Below are 21191 nucleotides of genomic sequence, written 5' to 3' on the forward strand. Positions count from 1 at the left end.
GTAAGAAACTCCAGGCTTTGTGCAGGCGGACAGAAAACTGGTGACCTCAAAGCGTTTCAGCAACAGCAGATTTAAGGTTCAATCTACATCACAGAAGGATTCGAGTGATAGATGGGGAGCTGTGGGAAGGGGTAGCTACAGCACTGCATCACTCCCACTTCCTACAGTACCTGGGGCTCTGAACCCTTCGCTAAGGTCTGCCACGGCTGAACCGAACCCGGCTCTGGGTGTAAACCCAGCATTGGCTGAGTCACTGTATTCCTTGCTGTATGATATGAATGAACATACGGTCAGTTTGTTACCTAAACACAAATTCAGAAAGATAGATAAGCAATGAAATTCTTGCTTACACCCAGAACATCTAACATAAAATTCAGATTCTTCACAGCTAGAATCCATTTCTGATACTGGCAAGTTTTATTGATTCATTTTAGATGTCTTTTATTTTACTAACAGTACCTCTACGGCGTGATTTACTCTGATTTTTCCATCAGCTGCATAAGAAAATACACCTCCAAAATGCATATTACTTATATTCTAATTTGGAGGTTACTGAATGAGAGAATCTTTTACACCTGAGATGCCAGCAAGATGTGCCTCATTAATAAAATACACCATAATGGCTCCGTTTGGCATGTTAACTTTTCTCTTAGCCCTGCTTGAGAATTCTCTTCATGGATTATTAATACCACAGAGCATTATGGTTCACATCATATCAGTGCACACTAGGAACAAAAATGCATAAAACATAGACCCTGCTCTTGCAGTGCTATTCTGGTTCATCGCATCACTCAAGAAGCTGCCCAGATGCACTGAACTCTGTGGTCAAAAACCTTTCCTACCACAGCAGGCAGCAAGTCTCTCTGCAGTTTAGACTTCTGTTAAAAATGATACGTGATGCAAGCAATAGTACGCAAGTCTGACAAATGCTATGATCACTTACGCAGAGAGCCATGTTGTTCTCTACATGTCAGAATAGAATACTCCAAAAACTGTTAGTGTTTCAGGTATTCACTTTGGAGTTGATTACAGTTATTTTGACAGAGCGGTATCTTGGACATCCAGGTTGCCCCCAGAATCTTGCCCAGGCTTAATCGGGCCAAGCTGTGATAGGAATTCATAACAGACAGTAATAAGGTTGAGCCTAATGTATCTGACCAGATCTCCAGGACTAAAGACGAGCAACATTGTGAACAAGCCTCCAAGATGCAGCTTTCTCCTTCCTCTGCTTTTGCAGTAATTCTCTGCAAAGTTGTACTGGGAACAACTTGTTTGAGCTACGGAGGTATGGCACTATAGAAGCCAGACAATGTGTCAGGCTGTTACGACTGCAGGAGGTACTGGGGAAGAGACTGAGGAACAGCAGCTTCTCTGCATCCTATTTCATGTGAGCACATCACTCCCCCTTCACTAACTACAGCCATCACTCAGCTGAGGAACAGAGGAATGCAACAGTAGTTCTATCTCTAGCTCATCTCCACACAGCCCACCCACTAAACGTGAAAGCAGAAAGCCCAGGCTGCAGCCTTCCAACCACTGCAGCGGTGGAGGGCATCGCATGGGAACACAACTCTGCCATGCTGTTTTCATCTATCGTGTCAGCACAGCTGATGCCCAGCACACACATATACACTAACTTGATAGCCTAAAACCAGAAAGTCTTTATAAAACATATCAAGATACACAGAGCTGTAATGAAGAAAGAAATTAAATGCACGTGCGGTGACAGACAGAAATGGAAAACTGATGGTCCTTTATAGCAAGTTTTCTCTGTGTGAAAAAAAAAACTCTTCAGAGTTGGAGTAGATTCTCCTGCCCACTTCGTAAGTGACAGATTCCCTGCACAGGTCACACAGGAGCACAGCCGAGTGCTTGGGATATATGGGCCTGCTGTATATTCATAGGGTTTTCTTAGTCCCCCCCCAGGCTAACTCCCTCCAGAATGTGCAAGAGGAAGATGTCAGCTTGGAAGCCCAAAGAGTACTTATGGAAAAACTAAAACAAAAAGTCTATAAAAGATACGGTGGCATATCTTCACATTGCAGTAACAGCATTATCTCCATCTTCCTACATATCACAGAATCACAGAACTAGTTGAGTTTGGAAAGTTGTCTGGTCCAACCTCCCTGATCAAGCAGAGTCACCTAGAGCTGGTTGTCCAGAACTGTGTCCAGTTGGTTTTTTAATACCTCCAAGGATGGAGACTCCACAACTTCTCTGGGCAACCTGTGCCCGTGCTTGGTCACTCACACAGTGAAAAAGTGTTTCCTGATGTTCAAAGGGAACATCCTGTGTTTCAGTTTGTCCCCGTTGCCTCTGGTTCTGTCACTGGGCACCACTGAGAAGAACCTGACTCCGTCCTCTGTGCACCCTCCCTTCAGGTGTTTAGATACATTGATGAGGTCCCCCATGAGCCTTCTCCTCTCCAGGCTGAATGGTCCATGCTCTTTCAGCTTTTCCTCATAGGAGAGATGCTCCAGCCCCTTAACTATCCTTGTGGCTCTTCACTGGGCTCTCTCCAGTAGCTCTGCATCTCTCTTTACTGGGCACCCTAGTTCCCCTGATTGGGATGTTCTTCCCTCTGAAACCACAATTCTAAGTACCCTTTATCAAGAAGATATTTATTTAGTATTAAATCATGGAACAGTATTTCTCTCTAATTCACTCTATGGCTGACAAATAATTTTGTTCTATATGAGGAGAGAACATAACAACTAGCTCTTTCATCAGGAATAGCGTAACAACTAGTAACAACTAGGTTATTCCTCAGTACCTCCCCCTAACTCCTGATGCCCCTGCTCGACCATTAAAATACAGAGTGTTTGCTGACACCCTGCACTGCACTGCTGACCTAATGTGTCTTTTCCAGCTTGAACTTCTTTGGTACTAAGATTAACCGTGCTCCTGATTCGAGAGGATCTGTGCCATGCAAATCAGCTTCTCTTGCTTCAGAAAGGAAGCAGAGAAGAGGAAACACAGCAATTGCTTTCACAGAACATTAATTTTTCTCACAGTGCAGCAATTCAGATGCAGGGGTTAGGCCCAATTTAGATGTTAAAATAACGACACAAAGGGGAAACATCTTGAACCAGAAACACCCTTTTAAAGTTTTATGCCTTTGTGTGCGTATGTGCAGAAGTAGTTGCTTCCCAAAACTATCTACATTTTCAAGCAGGTGATTACCTTCTGCCACAAAGTCTTCCACAGTGTTTCAGTGTCAGTTAAACATTTCTTGAGCTGGTATATATAGATAGAGAAAATTGCACAATGGCTGACACTTGTCTTAATTAGTATTTAAGTTGTCACTCACATGTATCATAGCTAGAGGGTTTCTGAAGCTTTTTCTTACGAAGGCAGATGAAAGACCGAGTTTGCCTATGTTATGTTATAGAGATGTGTTGCTTGCTTTATTTATGTGATTTCTATCCAAAGACTGCATGTATGGTTGATTTGGAGCTTTCTGATTGACACCGTAGTTGTGTGTGGGATTTGCCACTCAAACAGCATCACTCTGTGATTTACTTTTCTAAATGTGAGCATCTCTTCAAAGCAATGACATTCCCACCAGACTGCCACAGTCCTGTGGGTTATCAGAGCCCCTTCATAGCTTTGTGTCTTCTAAAGCTTTCAGGTGCACTTTTAACTTGCTCAGAAATGTCCTGACTATAGAATCTTGCTTGATAATGATGATGATGATAATGATGATGATGATAATAATAATGGTCACCTGATCTATTATTATTATAACTGTAACATTTAAATATAACATCCAAGGGAGATTCAGGGAAGGTTTAAGAGAATGATTTGGCCTGAAAAAACACCCTAATGAAGACTTTGGGAGGAAGGTACAGTTTATCTCAAGTAAGATGATAACAGGTAACAAGTGTGTAAGTAATGAATAGTACATAGAACATGCAATATGGAACCCAAAAGGATACTCAGATGCCCGAATAGGCAGCATTTCAGAAGCAAGAAGATCAAATAATTTTTACAGAATATGATTAGATACTGGTCATAGCCCCTTGCCACAGGAAGTCACTGAGTCTAAGAAAATATTGGTTTTAAGCAAACAAAGCTAATTATGGTTATAATAATTTACGGTATCATTTTTTGCCAAGTATATATTAACATTTACAACTTGTAAGTCTTAGGATACTTTCATTATTGGGGACTTGTATGATAATTCAAGGTAGGGGGTGATCAGTCTCTAATCTTCTCACTACATAGGTCACCTACTTTCTGAGCAGCAAGCTGGCAGACTGCAATCTTGGATAAAGTGTCCCCTTTTTTCACCCAGTATAGCAGTCCCATGTATCACATTGCAGCATCTTCTTTACCAAGAGACAATGAAAACTCTGTACATAATCACTAAAATGCACAATTTCTTTTTATTTCATGTTCTTTACTACTTTCTGATTTCAAACAAAATTCTGAGAGGCCCACTGATTTTGAGAATCAGGAGTCACATCTTACTATAACCTTCTACCTCCCCCACAAAGCACAACCAAAATCTACCCTGTTGTCTGGCCTTCTAAATTACAGTGCTTACTCACTTTTTTCCTTTAAAAGACACCAAAGGATTTGTTCCACATCTCCATCGAGTATCTTTCCTCTCACAAACCCTCTCGCCTCACAGGAAGGTATATTCTGGGCCTAATATTGTGGATGCCCCATCCCTGGAAATGTTCAAGGCCAGGCTAGATGGGGCTTTGAGCAACCTGGTCTAGTGGAAGGTGTCCCTGCCCATGGCAGCAGGGTTGGAACTGGGTAATCTTTAAGGTCCCTTCCAACCCAAACCATGCTGTGATTCTGTGATTCCATGGTTTTGCTGTTTCACAAGTTTGGAGCAAGGTTCGTAACCACTCTTTCTGAATGACTCTGCTATGACACTTCTTTCAGCAGATTTAAATACTCATTTCAAAGGAATAAACTTACCCATCCAGACTTCTCCAAACTGACCAGCTCCAAGTTTCTTCACTAATTTAATCGATTCCCTTGGAATTTCCCATGCATCTTTATCCCATGGTTTCTGAGGCTTGGGACTAATACAAGCTTTTTCCAACTTTCTGCATAAGCCATCTGATTGTTCTGGTTTTCAAAGGAAAAACAAAATATAAAAATTGTTACACTTATGTGCCTCTCCACTTGAGACAAATATTATTTCATTGCAGGTGTGCCCTAACCAGTTCAAAATAATGTTCAGACTAAATAGATGCTTTGATGAAAATGTAACCTTTCTGGTGCTTTCACATAACTAAATGCCTCTGAACTGAAATTTGGTATTCAGGGGCAAATTTAATGAAGAAGTGCCATATGCATCTGGTTACCATCAGATTATTAAGGGGGTTTAGTACAATTTGTACCAAATAAATACAGTACAAGATCTGATTACTGACAGTATGTTGATGAAGATACATACACACTGGAGTCAGGCTTGGGACCTGTGTTCTGAATTTGTCATGAAATTTTCTTGCAGCATGGTTTCAGACACATGTGCATGCACGCATAAGTAGGTCACCATTATTTTTTCTCTAGACGCTGACCAGCTACAACTTTAATACAAATATCAAATAATTCTCGGGTTTTCCAGCTGTGCCAAAGAATTACCACATATGTCTAACAACTCAGAGTAATCTCATGGCCAAGTTCTCAGTGTGACTTTGAAAAGTCACTATATGATCTTCTATCCTACATTTTTCTTCTTTGTCTTCCCAATGTAAAGACTAAAAAAATCATAATTTAGAGCTACCCACCAGGAGGTTATGCAGGATGAAAAGTCAATTCTGTAGCAAAAACATTTGTAAAACCTTGTCCCTTACCCCTCCCCTCCCCCTCTTCTTTTTTTATAATAAATATATGTACATTCTGTGTGGGTACAATTTTATTTCTTTGAAGTCAATGGGCTTTTACTTCCTTCAAGATGCCATTAACAATACATAAATAAATAAATAATTGTATAGGAAAAATAAAAACAATTCCACATTCAACACCAGATACAGGAAGACATTCAAAAGTCTATAGGTATTTCCGCTAACTGTGAATACAAATTTACTTTCAAATACAGAATTAATTTATTTACAGTGCAGGCAATTCTTACTATAGCTTCCCATCATCATAACTTTGATGAAGTGTTTTTAAAACTATTCTTTATTTCACAATGGTATGCCACTGAGCAAGCAGCACTAGGTCTGATTATGATAACAACATTACTTGGGTTCCAACCAGTTTTACTTTATCTTTGATAACACGCATACCTGGGTTATTTAAAAAAAAAAAAAAAAAGATAGATACTGACGCATTCTATTAAGTAAACCACTAACTGATTCAACTTACTTTGGTAATGTTTGATCATATCATTGATGGTGGGAAAAGTTATTCTTGGAGAGATGTAAAATCCTCCATTGTCTAGACTCCTAATTTTGTAGTGCTTAATAACATCGCCATGTTGTGGATCGTAGTCTCTTATGGAGAGAGAATAGCTGCCTGTGGATAAAGAAAGAATGATCATTAACAGATAGCAAAAGTCTACAGTGTCCACCACATACACAGCTGAGCCTAACAAAATCACCTTTTTATCTGGTTTTTTTTTTACTCCCTTATTTCCTCAAAAAGCGTTTTGCAATCAACAGGAGGAAGTTAGCTAACAGCCAGTCCTGAACCAGTCACCAAAATGCTTACAATCACATTTTCTTTTTCAGTTTTATTCAACAAACTCAGGAGTTCCATAATCCAGGCAGCTCCACATCCAATGGCCACTTCTGCAGAAAGTGCCCCCAGCTCGAGTGGAACTGGCTGGGAAAGCAAGGGCAGGGCTCTCACACAACTCCGGCAGACGCTGAAATTTGGAGATCAGCGTTTTGGAAAAAAAAAACCATGCTGGACGTGGTGGGCCAGCCAGCAAAAGGATAGTTTGGAGATGGCTTGAGACATACAGGAGGGAGAGCAGACCTGTCAGTCCTAAGGAAGCCGAACCTCAGCTGGGATTTCAGACTGGGCAGCACAGCATCTACCCTTAACTACAGGGCTCTTTGTTTCTTCTACTCATATGATTCTTGTCATCCATTTTCAAAGGATAAGAAACCACCTCACCCTGTCTCTCTCCCCACACACAGATCCAGTGACAGAAGGGGATAGAAAAAAAATGTTTTGGGGGCACTTTGCCTTACTTTCAGCAGACTACGTTGAATTTCAGAGTCTTATTCCGAGAACTTCATTTAGGAGTCTTATCTGAGAGCACAGAAATAATGATATGGGCCCATTACAGAGTGCTGCCTGATCAAGAATCTGTTAGGGCCGGAAAAGCCACCCCAAGGAGAGAACAGACATGATCCTCTGAAGGGATACATGCATCTTCTTCTGGAGGATCCAGTGCTAGAGTATCCAGCCAGGCTGCCGTCAGAGTCCAGATGCTGGGGCAGAACCTGAGATTCTCTTCTCAAAGTTCCAGCTGAAGAGCCTGGAAACTTCACTAAGCTTTTCAGTACCAAGAGCTCTGTCTACAGCACAAACCTCAAGCAAAAAGCTTTTTGCCAAAAAAATCACACTGTAGTGCAGAAGTGTAAACACTCATTATGCAATAACTAAACTTTAAAACTTGTAGCAAGGATACAGACCCAATAACAGAAGACTATAAAATGCAGCATCTACTATTTACAGTGAAAAGTGTTCTGCAGTAAAGGAATCACAAATGTTAGGAGGAGAAAAGACCTCTCACTTCCTTCATTCCTGCTTCTTGTCAGTATAATCACACACACACACACACACACACACACACACTTTTTTTCTTTTATTTCTATCTCAGCTTTGGGTGTTAACCTGTAACTCTTTTCTCTCCTTTTCCTGGTAATTTTCTGATCCTTCTCATTCCTACAGAACTGCAGAAAATTCACACAATAGGACACACTGGGACTACTCCACACCCAGTGCCACCTGATGCCAATTTTGGTGAAGACAGTCTTCAACTATTATTAATTCCAAAGTAACCCACCTCAAAGCTTACCTTTTAATGTTTCACTTTCTCTGATAAGGAAAGCTCCAGGACTATTTCCAGGAGCCAGGAGTTGTCTTTCCGCATCTTTTCGGGTTATGTCTTTGAAGAACCACCTGAAAAATATTTCAAAGAGTCAGAACTATTTCTCTCCCCCAACCACAAAGGATACACCACCAGGGTGAAGAAGAAGTTTGCTAGAGCCTAGGAGAACTTACTCTTCTGTTTCCAGGGTGTTTACTTTTGCTACGTAGTTGCTGGGAATGAAGCCTTCCTTCCTTGTGATAAGAGATTTTGCTCTCCACCATTCTCCCAGCCTGAAAATAGAAACAACAGTAGTATCCACAGGAAAGAAAAATGATTAAGCATTACTTGGGTCCTATTGTGCTGATAACATTGCCCACACTGGAGACAAAGGAAGCATCTTTCCTCTGAACTCAAGCCCCCTAAGAAGCCATTGGCTCCATCAGATCAAGGTTACTGTCACCAAGGGCAGATGCCAAGTCCTACCAAAATTTCCACATGCAGTTGTATTTCATATGTACTCTCTTATCATTCATACTCTTGTGTTATGAGTAGGATATGAAAACATGGTAAAGGGAATTAGGTGAGCCCAAAGAAAAACTACAATACAATCAGTACTGTCATACTTACTCCTCAATAACTTTCATTTTTTCTCCTTTTTTGAAGGACAAGTCATCTTCATGAATGCCATCGTAGGGATACAAAGCTATCACAATGACTCCATGCTCCTCTGTTTCTACAAAGGTAGAAAGCCAAAGGCATGTTTCCATTATTTTGCAGGCTGACAGGGCATACCACGCAGCAACGATTCCTATGAAAACGTACCTTCATTGGCAAACCTCTGTCCTGGTAAAAGCTGTGCTTCTGGATTTGCCTACAATAAAATATGTCTTTAATTAAGCAGTTTTAGATCTTTGTGACAAACTTACATTACAATCACATATTACTCAGTTGCTTTGGTATCATCTTATATGTCTTAAATTAAAAGGAAATGTTCCAATCTTTTCCTGCCATTCTTCAAAAGTGAATTACAACATAAAATATAGTCAGTCCTCACTAGAATTTTAATTGAGCAGCTCAGATGTTGGGAAGGCGTGACGCAAGCCATGGGGAGGAAGTTCACAGCTTTGTGACTTCTGCTGATGAGGCTTTAGGCAGGGCACTTTAGCAGGGCAGTTACTAACATGTAGCTGTCACACTGAAGAACTACAAGCACAGTTATGTTGCTAAGATCGTGCAAGAAAAAAAGAAAGAGTAATTAAAAAAAAATCATGGTAGTTTGTGACGTGTGTACATTGACTGAGAGTGTGCTGAGTCCACTGTGTCAGCTGGTGAGAGGGAAGGGTGTTGTGCACACCCGCAGAGAGCACGGTCCCTGAGTAAGGGTGGTCAGGACATATGGTTTCCTCAGCACGGCAGAGAGGGTGGGGGAAAAGGTACCAGTCAGTCTGCAAAACAGCAAACCAACTTGGTATCCGACAGGATTCCCCTTCACAGCACCCTTCCTTTCTAATGCCAGGCAGCACACACAGAACTGCCACTAGCTTGTTCCTCCTGCCGCACAGCCCTGCTCCCTTCGATACCCTCCGCTCTGCTCCTGTCCTTACCTACGCACCTCGTGCAAGGTTGAGTAGCCTTTACTGAGAAAAAAGAAAGTAGACTGGAGCTGGTAAAGAATCGCCCATGATTACTTCAGCCTTTTTAAACAGAATAATCAACACCTGGTTCCCATAGCTATTAAAAACCCTAGGTTGATGCTTTTAGCAGCATAGAGAATGTTGACCAGAGATGATGCTCCCAACTGCATCAGAAATTGAATGCAGTAGTTGCAGCTGCATCCATGAGGTTTTGTGTTTAGATGCAATCGAAACCTCTTCACCATTCTACCTGTCTGCACATCATAGCATCATAGAAGATCCCAAGTTGGAAGGGACCCATAAGGACGGGACCCATAAGGACCCATAAAGATCTAAATTACTTCAGGTTTTCTAAAGTCACCTAGCACTCTTCTACAGACATAGCTATATCTAAATCAAGTGTTGCCAAGGATTACTGTTTTTGTGCAGAAAACTATGACAAACATAAAATAATTAAGTAACAAACCGCCAATTTTTATTTTTTATTTCTTTGAGTACTTATTTATTGAGGGTGAACTGCACAACACTAAAAGCCCAGCTGTGGACTAATGATCATTTGAATTTCTCCATGCATGTGCTTTGGATTGAAATTTAAGTTATGCCAGTCATGCTTTGATCTTGCTACTGGAATTCTCCCCTGAGACTATCTACTTACTGGCCTTTGCTGTTTATTGGACGTTGGATCCCTCACATAAATAGTTCGTTCAGTTTTACGTACTGGTTCATTCTTCTCATCTAGCCCATCTCCATGCAGATTCTCTTTCCTTTTTGATTTTATACATCCCATATTTCCTGTTGGAATAAAAAAGGTATTAAACAAAAACATTATGCCATAAACCAAGCCATTTCCCATGCAGTCATCTGGGCTATGCAGCAAAAACGTGCTTCCTTTCCATACACAATAGCTCAGGAGGAGAACAACTGAAGGTTAGGAACACATGCTGAAAGCTCTTTTCTGCTGCAAATGAAAGAAATGATTTCTTGTCTCCATCTACAGATGAAGTAAATATTTCAGAATAGTTATTTACCATTTCAACATTTTCAGATTTACCATTTTTTCTCCCCAATCTGCCCCCGCCCCTGAACCCCCTTGTATCTTTCTGATACTTCTGTGAGCTTCAGAATAGATACAAGAAAAACGTAATAACTGTAGTGACAACTGATTTCTGTGTGGTTTAGTGAAAAAGCTGCTTTGCAAGATGTGGGAAAAAATTCCAGTCCAAATGATGAGAACTGCAGCTGGAGTTAGCAATGCCTGTATGTCCCCGCTCCGTTTTACATATGCCTGTCTAGCAGGGAGCTCCATTTGATTCTAATCCCCATCTCACGTGAGGCTGATGACTTGGGCAGTCCCAGCTCCATGGTAGATAGGCTGCTACTGTGACCTTCAGTAATGAATTGCCTTGTTCAAACAGGTCTGTTACAGCAGTCTAAAACAGCCGATGTGTGTATCAGTGATGGCAAATCACCATACAAGTATTTCTTCTTCAATACAATTTAGAAGGATGATCCCTCTCTCAGGATGTGCATCCATGCTAAATCAGATGAGATACAGCTGTTAGCATCTACATGACTGGAACCTGACTGCTAAATCCCATGATGTAATTACGTAGTACTTCAGCAGGCAGATATACAACGTTATCTCCATCTTCCTCCCTCAGAGGACAGTAATTATACTTACTCTTCCAAGAATCCACTATGAATGCTTTTCAAACCTCTCCTGCCTTCCCCTCTCCCTCCTTTCAGGTCAGTGCTTTAATGCTAGGTTCACAGTCATGTTTTCCCTTGCAGGCACACACTCTCGCTGCCCTCTCCACCCTAATTAATCTTTAAAGCCAGTTCTTTGAAGAACAATGTAAAACCTAAAATAAGAGCTCTGTGCATATACAGGCTCAAGTAAACCAGCACTGACTAAAATGCAGCTGCAGAAGCTAAAGCAGGCAGTAACACCCTACACTACATCTCACTTGCACCTTCATCTCTAGTATATAAAAGATCATCACAGTAAACAGTTAAGGTAGCAGAGGTGTGCACTTGTAGACTCAACTGTTTCAGTGGGGTGGTGCCTTGCACACCCTACCTGTGCAGGTAGGAAAATTAGCCAGATCGGTCTGGTTTCATATTAAGATGTAATTTTGTGCCATACCAATAATAATCATAATCCTAACTGACTAGAGCAACAAACCAAGGCCACAAGCACTCACTCCCACAATGCAGTTCCTAACTTCCCACATCACCTGCATTTAATCTCCCATCGTGCCATTAAGGAAGTGCCACATAATGACAGATGCACTCTCCTATCCATGGGCTGAACATTTTTTTCTGAACAGGAGAGGAAAGTACCTCCTCTCCTACCATTTCTGCAAATTATCTGTCACCTATTGCCAACAAATATGGGGTGTCCACAAGATTTCAGCAGTGATGCAGTGAACTGTGATACTGGTTTAAAAGCAGCATGAGAACTCATTGCTCCCCTTCTCGTCTTCTCTTGAAATAAAAATAAAAGGAATCGTACAGAAAATCAATAGGCACTGACCAGGCATCACCATCCCATAGAGGCAGAGAAGAGTTTTCTCTTCTTGTGTGCCAATATTTCAGTGCTCCCATATTCATTTGAAGGCACTGGGGGGCACCTTCAGCCAGGGTCTTCCCTTAGAAGCAAACATCTTTAATGCTTAACATTAGTTTGTGAAAATACCCATTGGGAGATTTTTCCAAATTCTCAGCTTTACATGGGTTACATACTTGTTTTAAAATACCGAGAAAGTTTTTTTACAAATATTTTCTTTATTTATAATTGTGGATATGTAGATGATTCTTGTTCTGTAGTTAATGGTTCCTAGGAAATTTCTGTACACCCACAGGCAGGCTGGTGTTTGCAAGTTCACCCTAGACATCAGGAAGCCCAGTGTTTAATTACCTGCTGCATCTGCAAGATCAGGTATTTAGCCACCTAAGTGCTAACCTTTTTGCTCTTGAATAGTTCTGCTTCTACAGAATAAACAGCTAAAGTGGAGGACATCTGTAATTTGATCTAAGCTGTCAGCCAAAAATCCCTTTCCCTATTGCTGTAAGAATGCTGAAGATATCTTTAGAGACTGCAGCTTGCCCAGTGCCAGTGTAAACTCAGAAAAAAGCAATTTTATTCCGATTTTTTCCTGCATCTTAAAGCACATGAACAGCTGTAACTTAAGCCTGCTGTGAGGTTGTGCGGTTAAACTCAAGGTTAGCATTTGTTCCTGACAGTAACAACAATGGCTCAGTAATGCCTATGTGCGGGCACCCCCACCCCGTAATCCCACAGAAGCCTGCTTGATGATCTGTGAAATCACACAAATACAATGTGTGAGATGACACCCGTGATGGCACCAAACAAAGAGAAGATCCTGAGCCTCATCATGAAGCATTGGGTTTTGGGTTTTTTTCCTCGGGGACATGAAAGCCCGTGGTCCTCACAGGACTTAGCTAGGTCTACACTAGCAAATGGCCCCCACAGCTGGTGCTGAAGCCCATATCTGCTTCAAGGGGGGTTACTGCCCCATTCACTCCAGTATAGCTCCAAGGACTGAACATCCAGTAAGGAGCAAGACCATAGCAAGGGTTTACCTGAAGGTAAGCCCCACACTGCATCTTCGGAAAGGAGTCTCGTTCTTCCACTCCAACTCTGCTCCACAACATGAACTACAGCCTAGCAAGTGGGGGCAACTGCTTCAGGAGTGGGATACCAATCTAACATGCTGATATAGACACATCCTGAGAATTTTAGCTTCTTTATAAAACAAGCCTCTTAAATCTTGCAAAAGAAACATGTATAATATGGAGTAACATAAACCAAATGTTAAACACTTAATATGTATCAATATAGTTAAGTATATGATACATAATTTAACATTCATTTTTCTGACCTTACATTATTTCTAAAGAAGTATAGGCAGACAATGGAGACAAAGCATAAACAAAGCTGAAAAATAGTTTTTAAGCAGTAGAAACTGGATCAATGAGCACACATTCTTTTGATACTGTGAAATGAAAGATTTTTGAACTCTTCAAAGGCCACAAGATCTTATATTTCTGTACATGCTAGCCCTCTGTAAAGCTGTGCACACTGGGTTCCAGACTGCACATTTAAAATTCCATAAGATCAGTCCTGTGCCCAAAGCAAATGTAACTGTCTTGGTTTCAAAAGCTTCTGCTCAATGCCTGCTCAGTTCATCTGCAATGCCAGAGGTATTTGCTTCCAGTACAGTATTACACATTTTTACTGAAATCTGATCCGGGTCTTTCCCAGGGTTTTGAGAGTGGTATCAAAGTAAAGATTCATAGGGCCAGTGTAAACAGCAGGCGCTGATGGGAAAGTTTCAATCAACACACATTGTAATGGATTTCAAAATACAAAATGCTGTATCATTGTCAAAGTTCACAAATGTTTGACCCTAGCAAATTACCCATACAAAAAAGAAGCTCTGAAATACAAAATGTGTATTCAGTGTACACTTTTCTCAGTTTATAACAGTAGTCCTAAGGAAAATCTGAAGGAAGGAAGTTCACTCATGCATAAATAAAATATTTCACTCAGTGTAAAATGTTTATTTGCATAGTGCTCTGTGGCCATATCACAAGGGGCTTCAAGAAAGCGTTTTGTGCAGATATCAAGAGAATCCAAAGAGCACAGCATCGTTACAAATGAGACTATGTTAATTGTTCATCGGAGATTAAAATAATTTAGACATCAGAGGCATCACTGTCAGGCCCTGCTCAGATATTTCCCATTCCAACAGTTTTGCAATACAGGATTCACTACTTTTTATCCATGCTTTTCATTTGGTGTCCTGTCCACACCTCTAGACATGAAAGATAAACGTTTAATTAAAAGAAACTATGTAACATAGCTGCTAACTTTTATAAACAAGTGTCTAAAAAAGTAACAGCTGCTCTTCCAGCAACCAGCATGCTGTATTTCATGGCAAAGAGGGAAAGACAGGTAATTCAGTTACCCTCTGCAGTGTAGTGACAAGAATCTAAGTTCAGGCACCATTTGAAAAGCCACAGCAGTATCCATAAGAACCATCACACTCTGCAGCAGGTTGCTCCACAGACACCAATTCTGATGTCTACAGAGGTATTTGCCTTGAATTTTCACTCTGAATCCCCTATTTCATTTTGCTACAGCAGCACTTGGGTCTTAATTCCAAAATGGATTAGCGGCGGGGGTCAGAAACTAGTGCAACCTTTTTTCCAGGATTAAAAACTGCTGTCTATCCCCAAAATACTACTGCTTTATCTGCCTTTTGATACATAACCAGCAGCATTGTGTGTCTAAAGACACAAGAACCACTTCTGCAAGCAGTCAAGCTTCCTGTGACCATCACCTGTCCATCCACCATCAGCAGCATTCGAGGTTTCATTTCCTCCCAGCACTTATCCTTTGTACCATCTACAAAGATGATCTCATTTTTCACAGCTATTCTTCTCCTTGTGATTCTGTTACATACACTATTTATGGTACACATTAGAAACCACTTCCTAAAAATCCACCTGAAATGTCTGGGCTTTCCTTGATCAAAGTCATGTTTTCATGAAAATGATTTTCAAATCCTCACAGATTTTTCATGAGTGGCTTAATATTAGTTTTTGCAGAAAATGCAAACCTTTATAAAGCAACTAAAATACACTACACTTTGGCTTTTCCAATAATAAAATAACTTCTAAGAGAACTAGAACTACAACACTGAGTATACGAGCAACTCTCATTTTATCAAATAAATGTCTGTCGTTCAAAAGGTCGGTAATCATGTATACTAACACCAGTTCTATGGGTAGATTAGGCTTTTAACAGATATACACATATGTATTTTAACAGGTACATAAATAAAATAAATTTGTATGCAATTGCAAGGTTTATAAGCAGTAAACTCTTGACTTAAGCCACAAAATTTCTCATGCATATATATAAAAGGCATTCCTTAGCAGTACAAATAAAAGACAGTAAATCAAGAAGTATAAAGAAAAAAGGGGGGGGGGGGGGGGAAATCAAGACCCCTAAATTATCCTGAGTCTTGAACGCTGCTCTATATTTAAGTTTCTGAATCAAAGATCAGGGAGCAATCGTTCACACCTATGTATATACACAGAACACAACTGGTTTTAAACCTGGAATTTAAACTTTAAAACTTAAAGTTTCTAGGCTTTAGAGCAGCTTAGACAGCAGAGGTGTACATAACTTTCTTTTTCAGCATCTCTTTCAAAAATTGAAAATAATATCATTTCCCTCCTCTGTTTCAGATATGTCATCCTGGCCTTCAATACCAGCTGGTCCACCACTACTTCAAAAGTTACAAAGCCAGAGGTGATGAAGCGTTGCCTTTATCAGATCTCCTGATTAACTGAGAATGTGAGACTTCTCAGGATTACCCTCAAGGTCAAGTGTCTCAATAAACAAACAAATTCAGTGTGATCAACTTAGAAGTGCTGAGGAGGAAGAATTACAAACCCTGTCTGCCTGAGAACACAAGCACCTGCTTTCTCTGTACCCCATCCAACCGTCTACATCACTTAAACCAACTGCTTGAGTTTCCCATTCCATGAAAAAAAATGGGAAAAACCTTAAATTTAAGGAATTTCTCTTAACCTTTACTACCGACTTTCACTTTATGCTGGTCTGCTTCCACATCATCTGTGGTACCCGAGTGTTGGTTGCAGCCACCTTCTATACCTCTGTTAGCAGGACTATGAGGAGGACCATCTCTGAGGGGCCTGGGAAACCTGGGTTCAGTTCTGACCCCTCCTCACATGCTGCAGAATGGCAAAGCAACCTCCCGGGAACACAGAGAAGTTTCATTTGAGGTAGTGGAGCTCAGCAAAGACTCATCAGTACTGCTCCGTACATATTTGTGCCAGTGAAGATGCGCTACTAGACCGGAGTTAGAATGACAAAAATAAATTATCTGTGGTTGGGAGTAATGTGAAAGATTTAAACTGGAGAGTAACTGAACAGAAGTAGATTCCTATTCTTTGCCTGTCTCAAAAATGATCGGTTCTAGTTTTGTTCAGCCTTGTTCTTATACCTGTAATTCATCACAAATATATAGAATAATATATAAAAAGTGTGCACATATATTTAATAATATTATACATAATATTATAGATATACACACATGCATTAAATATTACTGTAAGTCCTGAATGCCTATCAAACTAGACTCTTGCAAACACAGAAATCCTGGGTCAGCTTTCATTGTGGTCTTGTTTCACTTCCTACATCTTGTTTTTGCACTGGAGACCATCTAGGGGAACTTAAGCAGTTTGTTCTTCCCTTGCCTTTCTGCTGAAATGGTTATGTGTCTCAGTCACTCCTCACCTCATGTACTTCAATTTCTTTTTTAATTTGGCTTATTTCTCTGGGTCCAGATTGCATCATCTCTATGTGTCCCAAACTGAATTTACCCCTCACAGGATACACATATTTATGAGCAGATATATAAATACACACACACAGGGGCATGGGTACAGGCATAAATGACCATGTGCTCTCTGCAATGTATGTAAAGAGGAACATGGATAGCCTAAATCTGCTCAGTGTTTCACTATGACAGACTCGCCCAGTGTAGATTCCCATTGTTCGCGTGATGTGAGATGCAGTAGCCCAGCTGATAGCATTTTAAAAAAAGGAGGAAATTTAGAGAATTCTTTAGCTGCTTCAATCTTTTCTTAGGAAAAGGAGGCAAAACTAAAATAATATTTTGGCATACATATCTATACAAAGAGGCAAAGAAAAGAAACAAGTTAATACCCAGTGTAACCATCAAAATGCAAATATTACTGTAGTGGAAAAGTACGCAACAAGCATGTTACTGTGAGATTTCCTCAAACTTATTCTCATTTAAGCAAAACCCTCAAATTTTCCAAGGGTGCACCGCTATCAGAGCAAGATAACAGCTATCTAGTTTATCACTCATGATTAGAGCACAAGACTAAAAATTACCTTCTGGGAAAGGCAGACCCATTCTGAGCAGCACAATTCTATTGTACAAGCTCAGAAGCCAGTTTGCCAGGCTAATAGGTGGTGGTGGTGAAGAACAAAAAGTTATAGATGAAAGGTTTCAGAACCTCACTCCACTTGGCTTAGAAGCTGTATCATAATTCCCAGTCTTAAGCACGTTTTGGGGACAATAATGGCATTTAGCCCTTCAGCCTCTCCGGCAACTGGGAAGAAATCACATCTCTTTCAGCTTCTTTTCTAGGCTTTAAAGACCAAGCCCTCTCTGTTTTTTCTATTTCGCCTGGTTATCCCTTTTCCACATCTGTTTCAGTTTGAACACACCCCTCTTAAGGACAGGAGGCTGGAGTTGGTCAGGTGTTGTAAGAAGACTTTCAGCAATGCCTTGCAGCAAACAGTATAAATATTTCTTCCATCTACAGAAATATGTTGCAATTTCTGGGCAATAAAATCCCTAAAATTATTTTATTATTTTTACATTTTCATCACACAATAGTCTTTTATAATAGTCTTGCAATCTGTTAAGACATCCAGGTTTGTCTCAGTTTTCACAATGACAAACTGTTGTCACAGCAGACTTCCATAGCTCCAGTGGCCTGGCCTTACCTATTAATACACATTAAATTTCTCCCCATTATTCTGCCAGACCATTCTTACTGCGTTATATTCTCAGCCACTTGTGTGTTTCTAATGCCTCCTAATATCACAAGGAGTCTCCTGTTTTTTCATTGCAAATGAAGTATTTAAAAAAAAAAAGTCTCAATGTAAAGCTAATGTAACGTTAGGCATCAGAGAGTGGTCTTGCCAGGAGTTTGGGGAAGTGCAGCAGACAGGCACCGCTATCCTATTCAGCTTCTTTCCTAACTTCTTCCTTCACAGCTGTGACCAAGACAAATTCTACTTTGCCCATGTTATTTCAGATTATTTTTTATGGTTTTCCTACATCAGTCACAGAAAGTATCACCCTATCACCTTCAAGCTCTCCAACACTTGCATTCTTGCTACAGTTGTAAATAAGTCACATTTCCACTTTCTCTGCAACATTCAGTTTTAAGCCCCGCACCCACTATCTCTCCTCCTCCTCTTCAGAGCCCAGGTTCCCAGTGTTACTGCACAAATATCTCAGTCCAACTAAACCAGTCTGGGTTGGCAGATTGTTTTCTGAACACTTTCTGAAGAAAATGAGTTTCTTGAACTCATTACCAAGCTGGCTGCTGTTCCCACTGACATTCCCCATGCCCATTCTTCGACCCTTTGGTGTCCTGTTTCCCTCTCCCACACTGGCCTTTATATTGAAATCAGGGGTAGGACTCTGCAATATTTATAACTCAAGTCCACTTCCTAATTTAAACATTTATTAAATTAAAATTAAAGTTACAACAGGCAAGAAGAAAGGTGTGCTGCCACCTGACTACAGTGGAAGTGGACTGTCTTATTACATCATACAGTAAAAAAATCCCCTAACATCTGATGTAAGAACAGGAAACTTCTGGTGAGATAAAACGCCCGGAGTTACTGTATTGATGCTGTATTGATGTGTTTCTGGGAAAGGCAGACCCATTCTGAGCAGCACAATCTCATTGTACAATGAAAAACCTTTTCTTCTATACCGCCCCTATTTTTTAATATTTTTTTTTTTTTACTTACTAGACCAGGCATTTTAGCTATTCAATAACCAACACCAATCAACACATTGCTATACTAAATGGAAAATAAGTGACTTCAGTTATCACATCTCAAGCTTCCAAGTATGAAGTGATCCAATACAGCTGTACAGAAATCAGGTGTGGTCAGGCGAGGTTTGAGGATTACGTACTTCCCTCTGCAGCCCTTGAGATAGGAGTGCTTTGATAAAACTACCTATCAGTTCAGGTAAAAAAGTTTTCTATATTCAAATGACACTAATCCACAGTCCAACCTTTGCTTGCCTTGCCTTTAAGTCTCTGAGGAGAGGATAAATTTATACAGTCCTCAGCTAAATGATACATGATCTTTGCTGGAACTCATAAACTAGCATAAAATATATAATAAATATCACCATAGTTGATGACATGAAAGGTAGCTCTAACAAGGGTGGGGGACTTGACCAAGAAAGAAGCATCTTCTATTTTTCTATAAATCCACGACATATTTTGCCCAGATTTGTTAAAAGCTTGGCTTCATACAGGAATTTTGGCAGTGTAAAAAAAAACCAACAAACCAACCCAAACAAAAATAAAAAAAAAACCCACTGAAAATAACTAATGTCAGCGTCGTAGAATAATAATGCTATGCTTGCAAAAGGATGAAAATAAATTTCTGAGACAAAACATTACATTGAAATGAAACAGAATATAATTTATAGAAACTACTGATCCTTGTTTATTCAATTGAAGAAAAATACCGAAACACAAGAAAGTTAATCCACACAAGATTGCAATTTTGTTAATGTTGCATAATAGACCTTATATATTATGAAAATGTTCCAGATTCATGCAGCTAGTATTTTTGGCACTAATTTTAAACCACGTCTTAAATTAAGCTAACATCTGTTTTCTGACCTTATAACACTCGCTTCATTTTATTACAATCATTTGCCTCAACTGCATCCTCCAGAATTTTGAATCAATATCAACAATGAATTAATTCACTTTGCCAGCCCTCAGGCAACCACATCTTCCATTTCCTCAGCTTTTTTCCACTGTACTATACCTTTTGAAGATAGGGGGAAAGGTCAAATTACATCTTAATTTGACAAAACAGAATAATTACTTCTATCAAATTCTTCAAAGGGATCATACGAAACGAAACAGAGAAAAACCGTACCAACATATTAACCAATTTAAAGGGAAGGTTCCCAAAATACTTTACAGACTTAAAAGTGTCATGCAAACTGCAAGTGTAAATGTCATTTTCTTTACTGGTAAAAAACCTCAGTAATGACAAACAGCAGCTCCATATAACCGCATCTCCATTTCCAGATGAAAATTTGGCCAAACCACTACACTGAAGAGGATCAACATTTTCCCTAAGTATTAGCAAGTGTCCCACTCTAGCTAGCACACCCAAGGGTTATATCTACATTCCAAAGTGAGTGTATCTATGACTAACATATGGGTTTTTCACCTTTAAATTGATGACTTTGGCCAATAATGGCATTGTGCTACAGTTTCAGTAGTCTAAGATTTGCCCTGAGCTTTATAGATGTCCATGTCTGCCAGTAGTATAAGGCTCCTTCTCCCCTCCCTTTTTAATGACTAGAGCAATCACTGTGGCATAAGAAAATGAGAAACGACCCATACAAATGACAAGGTGTCAGACAGAGCTCCAGGAGTAGCCCAGTCTGTCACAACACATGATGTGACAGAAGGGCAAGACAAGCTTCACACAGTTTCTTTGGAAAACCCAGATCTGGGACCTATCCTTCTTCACCTCCAACAGCACTCACACAGCTCCTTGCTCTCCCCTTCTCCTTCACATCCACCCCCACCCACCCACCCACTTCGCCTCCCAAAACAAGCCCAACTGAGAGGCACGCAACAGGGCTTCCTATGTTAGTCCAAAAGGC

The 21191-nt window shown here is 40.2% G+C and overlaps 1 protein-coding gene across 4 annotated transcripts in view; it reads right to left on the reverse strand.

Annotated features, from left to right (window-relative positions):
* The window catches only part of LYN (LYN proto-oncogene, Src family tyrosine kinase), a 53438-nt gene that overhangs the window by 21284 nt on the left and 10963 nt on the right, over positions 1 to 21191 (reverse strand). For 2 of the 4 annotated variants that reach the window (XM_055800272.1, XM_055800275.1), the window contains exons 2-8: positions 10367 to 10440; positions 8837 to 8885; positions 8642 to 8747; positions 8206 to 8304; positions 8000 to 8103; positions 6334 to 6483; positions 4936 to 5088 (exon numbers count right to left, since the gene is read on the reverse strand). In XM_055800272.1, coding sequence (XP_055656247.1) covers positions 4936 to 5088; positions 6334 to 6483; positions 8000 to 8103; positions 8206 to 8304; positions 8642 to 8747; positions 8837 to 8885; positions 10367 to 10440 — 735 coding nt within the window. Of the gene's footprint in view, positions 1 to 4935; positions 5089 to 6333; positions 6484 to 7999; positions 8104 to 8205; positions 8305 to 8641; positions 8748 to 8836; positions 8886 to 10303; positions 10441 to 21191 lie in introns of all 4 variants that reach the window. The other 2 variants (XM_055800271.1, XM_013301870.3) reach the window with 1 other exon arrangement.

This window comes from Falco peregrinus, chromosome 3, assembly GCF_023634155.1.
Source record: "Falco peregrinus isolate bFalPer1 chromosome 3, bFalPer1.pri, whole genome shotgun sequence".
NCBI lineage: Eukaryota > Metazoa > Chordata > Aves > Falconiformes > Falconidae > Falco > Falco peregrinus.